Source organism: Priapulus caudatus, unplaced genomic scaffold (assembly GCF_000485595.1).
Source record: "Priapulus caudatus unplaced genomic scaffold, Priapulus_caudatus-5.0.1 Scaffold470, whole genome shotgun sequence".
Classification (NCBI taxonomy): domain Eukaryota; kingdom Metazoa; phylum Priapulida; class Priapulimorpha; order Priapulimorphida; family Priapulidae; genus Priapulus; species Priapulus caudatus.
The window spans coordinates 14778-23449 of record NW_014577531.1 but is presented as its reverse complement, the minus strand read 5'-3'; the positions used below and the strand labels follow the sequence as shown (position 1 = coordinate 23449).

At 45.4% G+C, this 8672-nt stretch overlaps 2 protein-coding genes across 3 annotated transcripts in view; one reads left to right on the top strand and one right to left on the bottom strand.

Annotated features, from left to right (window-relative positions):
- Window positions 1–331: 331 nt before the first annotated feature.
- LOC106810755 (nef-associated protein 1-like) lies at window positions 332–5957 on the bottom strand. Of its 2 annotated transcripts, none has more exons than XM_014814199.1 (5): window positions 5623–5957; window positions 4879–4966; window positions 4195–4358; window positions 3638–3795; window positions 332–2490 (listed from the first exon to the last, which is right to left on the bottom strand). In XM_014814199.1, exons 2-5 carry the CDS (start codon window positions 4927–4929, stop codon window positions 1424–1426), a joined length of 1440 nt encoding a protein of 479 aa, XP_014669685.1. In that variant the 5' UTR covers window positions 4930–4966; window positions 5623–5957; the 3' UTR covers window positions 332–1423. The 2 variants fall into 2 exon arrangements, with proteins under 2 accessions (XP_014669685.1, XP_014669686.1); XM_014814200.1 differs by lacking the exon at window positions 5623–5957 and adding an exon at window positions 5366–5506.
- Window positions 5958–6044: 87 nt separating this feature from the next.
- Window positions 6045–8672, top strand: part of LOC106810744 (protein SMG5-like) — a 15963-nt gene continuing 13335 nt past the window's right edge. The window contains 4 exon segments of the mRNA XM_014814188.1: window positions 6045–6188; window positions 6548–6646; window positions 6839–6962; window positions 7529–7689. Coding sequence (XP_014669674.1) covers window positions 6145–6188; window positions 6548–6646; window positions 6839–6962; window positions 7529–7689 — 428 coding nt within the window. The 5' untranslated portion in view covers window positions 6045–6144.

The window sequence follows — 8672 nt, the reverse complement described above, 5'->3', positions numbered from 1 at the left end:
ACTGACCAGTTATATAGTAGATATCGCAGAATAAATAAAGATATATATATATATATGTATTTATATATTTATTTAAAGCCACCAGCAACAATGGTCTGTCAGTCATTGATAGAAAAAGTAACGCGAAAAAAAGCTCTCCCTCCATTCAACGGAAAACTCCAAACACAGATACACAGTACCTAGTGGCAACACGTGTAACCTTACCAGGAGTGTAAAATACAGACTATATTATACACTATTATCTTCTGCTATTATCTCTATTATACACTGCTGATGTTACTATATTCCAGTGACCGCCGCCGGTAAACAAAAAAACAGACAAACAATCAGATGAATCAATACTACTATCGTTTATTGCTACCACAATAAATACATTAATATTCACACTATGTAAATCACCTTGATTTTGCTAATTGATAGTAAACCGGTAACACATCGTTGGCCAATAACAAATCTGTTCGCTAAGTAGGACTATACATCGAAACACTGTCCATCTGAGCACGTGTCATATTTACTCACTATTATACACACATTACACATCTATGTACATACATCAATCACCGGATCAATTTTATCACATCGTTATGATAAAGTGTTACCTTCCAACAATCCATCGTGAGGAAATTCACGACAGGTAACGGAAAAATAAATACGACATCTTTCTATCCGCATTCGCTTCCATTTCGTTCCGTCTGTCCGGCAACCGTTGTCTATTGTCATGGATAGACCTCACTAGAGACTTAACCGTTACTCGACCTATCTATGACTCATGATGACCCACGACCTCCACGGGTGACTAGCTGGCTTAACTTGCACAACCCCGACAGTCATTACAAAAAAACAACACAAGAGATATGCACGCGTTACACGTAGTTTGGGAATTAAAAAATATCTGCATACTGCATGTGAAGAATCTTTGGAATGCAGAGATTTCGCGCGCACGGTGCGTGTGCGCCCACAGTTGGTTGGTTCTCCACCTTACCCACATCTTTATAATATTTTATGTATACATAATACATATACACACATATTATATCCTTACAGAGTATTAAAACACGGACATGCACAAACCATCGTCGTGCACGTGTGCTGCAAGTTCCGTCTGAATCAGCTCGTTATTTACACGATCGCCCACCAGGTGGCATCACGAATCACAATTGCTTCACACCCCAGCCACACCCGCGAACGTCTACAACCAATCACGAACGCCATCCACTCTCCACTCGCTCGACAAATCGCGTAGGTCATAGTCTGCCAGGTGGGCACCACCTGCACCTCGGTTGGCGACACGGTGGTGGCGGCGCAGACGCCGTCCGCTTTCGGCCGCTGCGCCAAGAATTGCCGTCGCGACCCATCACTAGGTGGCGCTCTCCGCCGCCGCAACCCCTCGCTAGGTGGCGCTCTCCGCCGCCGCAACCCCTCGCTAGGTGGCGCCGCCTGACACCTCGCCGTCGGGCCGCACCTTGATGACCTCGACGCTGCCGTCGTCGTCGAACCAGCACGTGACGTGGGCGGCATCGACGGTGAGGTAGTACAGCCGGTCGGAGCACTTCTGCCGCCGGTAGACGGAGCGCGGGTCGGCCGACAGGATCTCGGCGATGGACGCCCGCAGCTCCTCGTGCGAGCGTAGGTGCCGGAGGAGGGAGGAGGAGGAGGAGCCGAGCGCTCCGGGGGAGAAGTACCGCAGCAGCTGCTCCCGCGCTCGCTCCGTGAAGCGCACGCGCAGCGGCCGCACGGGAGGGTCAGCCAGCCAGTCGGCGACCTGCGCCGTCGTCATCGCTGCCATCGTCATCGTCGTTGACGTCGTCGCGGTCATTGCCGCGAGATTTCTCGGCTGCGTTTCCTGCGTAGCGTCCCCCGTCGCATCGGCGACTGAAGCCTCGCGGGCGCTCACCAATGTTCCCTCCACCGGCGTCGTCCCAGTGTCTCGTACGTGCGCGTCCGTGCGCGAAGGCGGGGACCCGCCGCCATCGTCGACGCCCCCGCGGTTCGAGACGCGCGTTTCCTCATCGCTCCCGCGGTCGTCGCGTCCTCGGCTACGGTTCGCAGGGGCGCCCTCCGGCGAGCGCTCCTCCGGCGACGCCGCGTCGGTGGCGCCTTCTCCGTCTTCCGCCGTTGCCGCGCGTTGCCGGGCGTCGCCGGGCGTCGCGTGCACGACGATCGTGTGGCTGTCGAACGAGCAGCTGTGGTCGAGGATGTCGCTCGCCTCGATCGACTGACTGCACTCGGAGTCGACGACCGGCGACTTCCACTGCACGCGCCGCACGACTTCCTTTCCCAGCGCCACCTGCTGGGCTTCCGGCCGCGGATCGGCGGCGGCGTCCGAGTTCGCCGGGAGGGCGTTGTCGCGCGGTTTGTCGTCGCCGGCGCCGTTGTCGCGCCGCGATTCGGGGACGCTTCCCGGTCGGTCGTATTCGGGAACGTAGGGTTTCACGTCCAGCACCGTCGTGCCGTCCAGGATGTCTAATCCGGACAGGTGCAGCGTGGCGCCTGGAAGTAAGCGAGAAGTAGTTTGCAATGAGGAGTAAGCGAAACTAAGCGAACTAACGAAACTAACTATAAAATGGTCGGGGTGGGAGTGACATCACAGTTGTTGTGTGCAGGGTGGGAGTGACATCACAGTTGTTGTGTGCAGGGTGGGAGTGACATTACAATTGTTGTGTGCAGGGTGGGACTGACATCACAGTTGTTGTGTGCAGGGTGGGTGTGACATCACAGTTGTTGTGTGCAGGGTGGGACTGACATCGCAGTTGTTGTGTGCAGGGTGGGAGTGACATCACAGTTGTTGTGTACATAGTGGCACTCACATCAGTTGTTGTGTACATGATTGCCATGATATCACAGTTGTTGTGCACGTGGTAGCACTGACATTACAGTTGTTGCGCACATAGCTATACTGACATCACAGTTGTTGTCTACATGTCGTTGTAATCAAACTGTAGTCGTTAGTTTTAAAACATTAAAAAAAAATATTTCTAATGGTGATTGAACCATGAAACTTTTTATGTAGCGCAATTATAACCTAAATTAGCTGAAAATAACCCTAGAATCTAGAGGCTACTGTTCCTTTAATAGCGATAACTATAAAATACGACAGTAACGTCGTGTAACAACGCAGTGTGTGATCATGCAGGACGACACGTACATATGAGAAGGCATTAGTTGTAATACTATTGAAGATTAAAGTCATCTATGACTATTAAACCTAACAACTAGTAATGGTTTGTATTGAAAAAGCAGGAACACAGCATCTCTAAGGTCTAATTAAGCCGAATACTGTATAATTCAGCTGGTACTTGAAATATGGTAAGAATTTGCTACACGGCCGCAGCATAATCACAGCACACTCATATATATGTGATTTCAATCGCATGTAGAACTGGTTCTTATACCCTGTGATAATGCTTTGCTGTAAATTTGTAATCATCTTTAATACATACACCCAAACTAATATCATAACACCCAGCATGGCATCAATGCACCATTACGACAAACGGAACAGCAAAGTCATAGTAGATAAGCATGTTCACACTAGCTGCTTGGTATCCACCGACTAACTCCTGCTGGGGAAAAATAACAGTATATAACGAAGCCAGGAATCTCACTCAGTGAGGACTAAGACAGGAATCTCACTCACCCTCGACTCGGTCGAGCTTTGCTAGCGTCAGCCCGATGGGGTTGGGACGGTGGGGCGAGCGAGTGGCAAAGACGCCGACGCGCTTCCCGTTGAGCCGTGGTGGCTTTACCTTCGCCCGCAGGTGGCGCCCGTCATTGCGATCGAAAACGAAGATGATCCTGCAAGAAATAAAGAAACAAAACATTTTTCCAAAACGTTTAATATCCGTCCCACTGAACCTACTCTGCAGATCCCAACATGACTGTTAGGTTAGAATCAAGATTGACATAGCATTTCCATTCCTGGCGACACGCAATAACAATTTTCCCATAATGTAGCAATAGAATAGAAATATAGACAGACCTGTATATATGGACCCCTTAAGGGAAGTGACAATGGCATCCTTTAATGACAGTTGTCTATTCTATAGTGGTCACTGTGGACATACGTTTTATCGTATGGACAACTCGCTTGTTGTGGTATTTAGAAATACTGCTTACCATGATATAATGTTAAATATGCAGTAAGCGTTGACAACGTAACATACTGTTGACGGACTGCTCTACACGAATACTTGCCATATGTGTGAAAATTCTTCGATGCCCGCTAACGAATGTTCCGGGTTGTTGAAAACTGATTTGTCAATGTTGAGCACTCCTCTAGATAGTGAGCATATCGTTGGCTGGCGTGGAGTGCCGTTCTTCGTCTTGAACCATGATTTAATATGGCCAATGGGCTCCATCTAAACAGTTACACGAAGGTTAGAGTTCAACACAGTTACGCTGACACCATAATTTCCAAGTATGCTGAGCAGTGTATTGTGATTGGGTTAGTATGAAATTAAAAAGTGCATGTTATAGTGCCAAAGTGGATCGTGATTGGGTTAGTATGAAATTGTTGAAGTGCCTGTTATAGTTCAATGAAATTGGGAAAAATTAAAAAACACAGGCTCTCCAAAGAATATCCATGTTTTATCTTTAATACTCCTAACTGTTTTAATTCTGCCATAAAGGCTTACTAGTTCACGTAGCCATTCCAAGTATTTATAATCAATTGATGATTTTCACAGGCCAGGAACAAAAATCTTTCAACCCTTTCAAACCCAGTTACACTATAAACAGTTTACGAGGTATTAATACTAGATTCCATCTTTTACTAGTTGGCAATGAGTTGTACTTTTACTATGTTTCGAATCATTGATATAGAGATGATATAATTTGCATGATCGCGAATACCATACCCACCATGAAGGGAGTACTTACCTTATTCAGTAGTGCCACCACTTGTGATCGAACTCGTGATGTACTAGACATGACTGTCTCGATAGCCCTATCATTAAGCGATAGCACACTAGATGGGGAAAAAACAAATATAATTGCCACAAAATAATTTACATATATAACAATACACGGATTCATTATTTTACCTACTGGCACTCTATAATCGCTGTTTCATTCTTACAGCTTTATTCCAAAGTGCACTGATAACAATTTTATGCATCTGGCACATTATTCGCATTAACCAGTTCATTAAATCTAGGTTACACTATATTACAGTACGTGTACATGGTCACATGTGAAACGAATACTGAATAAGTATGTAATCACATTCCACTCCAGCTGGTGTCAACAGGGTATAATATACGGGTACCCTATTTGGAGCATTTTTGCACATCACTGCACTCCAGTTTCAGTGCCAGGCAACACTGTCACTGATGCTACTAGTACTATGCCTGATATAAATATGTACCCATGTCGTTCCTGGTCTAGAAGGCTAACAGTGAGTACAATAAACAGGTGATGTGGTTTGCGATTGCCAACGTAGAATAAGATATTAAAACTGGGAAACAGACTGTACTTAGCCACCAAGTTAACTTATAGTTATACTTATAGTTATACTTATAGTTATACTGAGTTATAGTGACAGTGACAGCAGTACTACAAATTACAATGTCGACTTAGAGAAGTACCTTCCTTTCTCGAATACGCTATAACTATTAAGCTTACATGTCTGCGTCTAGACAGTGCTACTATACACGAACTCCGGCTTTTAATGAGTGTCTTTTTGTGCGTTAAACGTGTAAATATAAAACGAAAACATAAGTCACAACTTCCATTCTCATGCTCGCTACTATAAAACAAGATAGCATTTCTTATGACGTACGCGAACCCGGCCGCCGACTACCGCTCCGAGAGGGCATAGAAAGAGCTTTACACAACGTATATTTTAGGTTTATTACATTCGTCAAGTTATGAATTAGTGCGGGCCGGCCCTTACTTTTACGGATACTGTGCTAACACATTTTTTAAACATTTAAAAGATTATAAATCAGCTAGTAGCACTGACATTCTGTCCGTGATTTCATGTACAACTTCGACACTACTTTCATGTGATCGGCGGCTGGTATCAGTAGTGTCGCCGATGTGCATCAAGCATGAAATAGTACAGACTACAGTAGGCCCTACAGTGTATGCTCAGCTGATTTTAATTGTTATTTATGCATCTGTTGATTAGATGGAGCTATAACTATGGAGAAGAAGGCGGAAATTGACACTGCGAAGCGATTATATCGGTATGTAAACAAATGCATTGCACCATTTTTTGGACATCGTGCACAAAACTTTAAAAATCCACTTAGAACTGTAAATAAATAAACAATAGGGGGCCTACAATTTACAAACACAAAACTAACACAACTTATAAAACTTCATTTCTAGTGTACTTAGTCATTAGTTAATGGTTGTACTTGTAGTGCAGTCACTAACTTCACTAGTTGTAGTAAATAGTGTATCACTATCAAGTCACAGTTGTCAATGTGAAAGAAACACTAGAGCCAATATGAATATTTTATGAACACCTGACTCCTGAGTCGATGCTTGCTTACTAATTGAAAATTGAAAATGAGGGAGGCCGTACTATTTTCTCTTTCAGTGGCATCGTGGATACCTTGCAAAAATTGGAAACAATATCTAAGCAAAAGAAAAATGCTAAGGATATGTTCTTACCGGATAGCGTATCTTACAGACAACGGTAGGTATGCGACACATCAACGCCTGACACCACTGCAACAGCAAATTGAAGTGAAAAAAATCCAATTCAATTTTCATTTCAATTGGCGTTTTCTCTGATCGTTTCCAGTTTCGTTCTGTTATAATATAAGCCATTTTATGTATTTGTTTTCATTAAATGTCTCCTGGCTCATAAGTTTGGTTGGCTGCGCAGGTTGAAGGAGTTTTGTGAGAAGCTGATGTTTGTGGGAAGAGTGGAGTACAGCCGCAAAGCTGAGGAAGTTCTGTGGAGACGCTGCTTCTATGAGACCATGCAGGCATATAAACAGAGCAGAAAGGTGCGTGCGAGCCCGGAGAGATTTCACATTTTATTTATTCATTCATTCATTATTTCATTCATTCATTCATTCATTCATGCATTCATTCTTGCATTCATTCATGCTTTTATTTATTTATCCATTCATTCATTCATTCATTCTTTCATTCTTTCATTCTTTCATTCTTTCATTCTTTCATTCATTCATTCATACATTCTTTCATTCGAGTAATTCACTCCCTTAATTCTGTATTTATTTTTCCAATTCAACTATTGCCACCAGCATTGTAATGTTTGCTTCTCGCAAGATATTCGACCCACTATGGCTGCCATGGCTATACCAACAATCTCATCTTTCCTTCTCTTTATAATATCGCTAAACATGTGAAATGCCATTTTGTTACACAGCTTGCTTTATAGACAAGTGTTCATACTATAGAGGTAATTCCACCGTGTACCACCTACTTGGCGGAAATTTCAGATGTGTCCTTCACGGTTGAGTGCCCTTATAGGTAGGTGTCCCTTCTACAGAGGTGACCGCTAACACCGTATCGACCGTCCACTACATGACCTCGGGTCTAATTGCAGGAGAGGATGGAGGACCCATCGACGGGCGGACACTATCGCATGCACCTCCTCGCGGCGACCGGCTACTACCAACACCTGTTGCTTCGCATCCAGATGGAGTGCGGCGTGTCCTTCAACAACATCCTCGACTTTGGCTTCCATCACGGACGCTCGCAGCGACGGTACGGCTGAAACGAGGGTGAAGCACTGTGGCAGTAGTAGTGCTACATAGGTCTATGTCCCCCAGGGTACTGCCGGAACGTACCCTGGGTACGGTCCGGTATACCGGAACGTACCCCTGGTCACTATTGATATGGTTAGGGTTAGGATTAGGGTTAGGGAGTAGGCGTTAGGCGACTCCCTAGACTCGTTTAGTGGAGTAGGCGAGGTACGGTACGGCATATTAGATAGTACCAGGGTGCGTTCCGGTATACCGGACCGCACCCAGGGTACGTTCCGGCAGTACCCCGGGGGACATAGACCCTCTCTGCAGTAGTAGTAGGTGCAGGCCATGATTAGTGTTACAAGCCCAGCTGTCGTCTAGCATGTGACAAGAGACATGGCTGAATGTATTGAATGGTGGAATGTAATCTGGAAGGTTAGCACTGTTGTTGTAGTAGTAGGTGCAGCTGGTTAGTGTTACCAAGCCAACTTCTAACATCTGAGAAGAGACATGGCCTAATGTATGCTGGTGTAGGAATGTAACCTGTGAGGAATTAGCACTGTTGTAGTAGTAGTAGAATAGAATCTGGGAGGTTAGCAGTGCAGATATAACTAGACAGAGGGCACTCACGGAGAGTGCATACCTCCGCCAGCATGTAACATGTATGTGTATAACAGCTGGCTCGCTGCTGGCTGCTGCTGACTGGACGCCCTAAGGCGAGCTGCTGCTGACTCGATGCCCTAAGGCGAGCTGCTGCTGAATCGATCGCTGCGAACACTAGTGGCTACACAACACACAACGACACACACGACAACACACACACGAGACCGATTACATTACCTCCTTGGCGGAGGTAATTACAGTGAGTCTGTGTATGAGTATGTGTATTTCTCATACGTGACACGGTGAATATTTGGTTTGCACGCACGATGTAGTACGGCATCTGTCTGTTTTCTACAGATGTATTTCATGTGCTGTTACTACAGCCTTGATTGCCTTCTA

What these genes read in the sequence shown, in the direction of transcription:
- LOC106810755 (XM_014814199.1), bottom strand. Translation starts at nt 4,929, where the DNA reads ATGTCTAGTACATCACGAGTTCGATCACAAGTGGTGGCACTACTGAAT. An exon ending in TGGTGGCACTACTGAATAAG is followed by an intron (nt 4,359 to 4,878) that starts GTAAGTACTCCC and finishes GTAACTGTTTAG; the next exon opens with ATGGAGCCCATTGGCCATAT. An exon ending in AAAGCTCGACCGAGTCGAGG is followed by an intron (nt 2,491 to 3,637) that starts GTGAGTGAGATT and finishes GCTTACTTCCAG; the next exon opens with GCGCCACGCTGCACCTGTCC.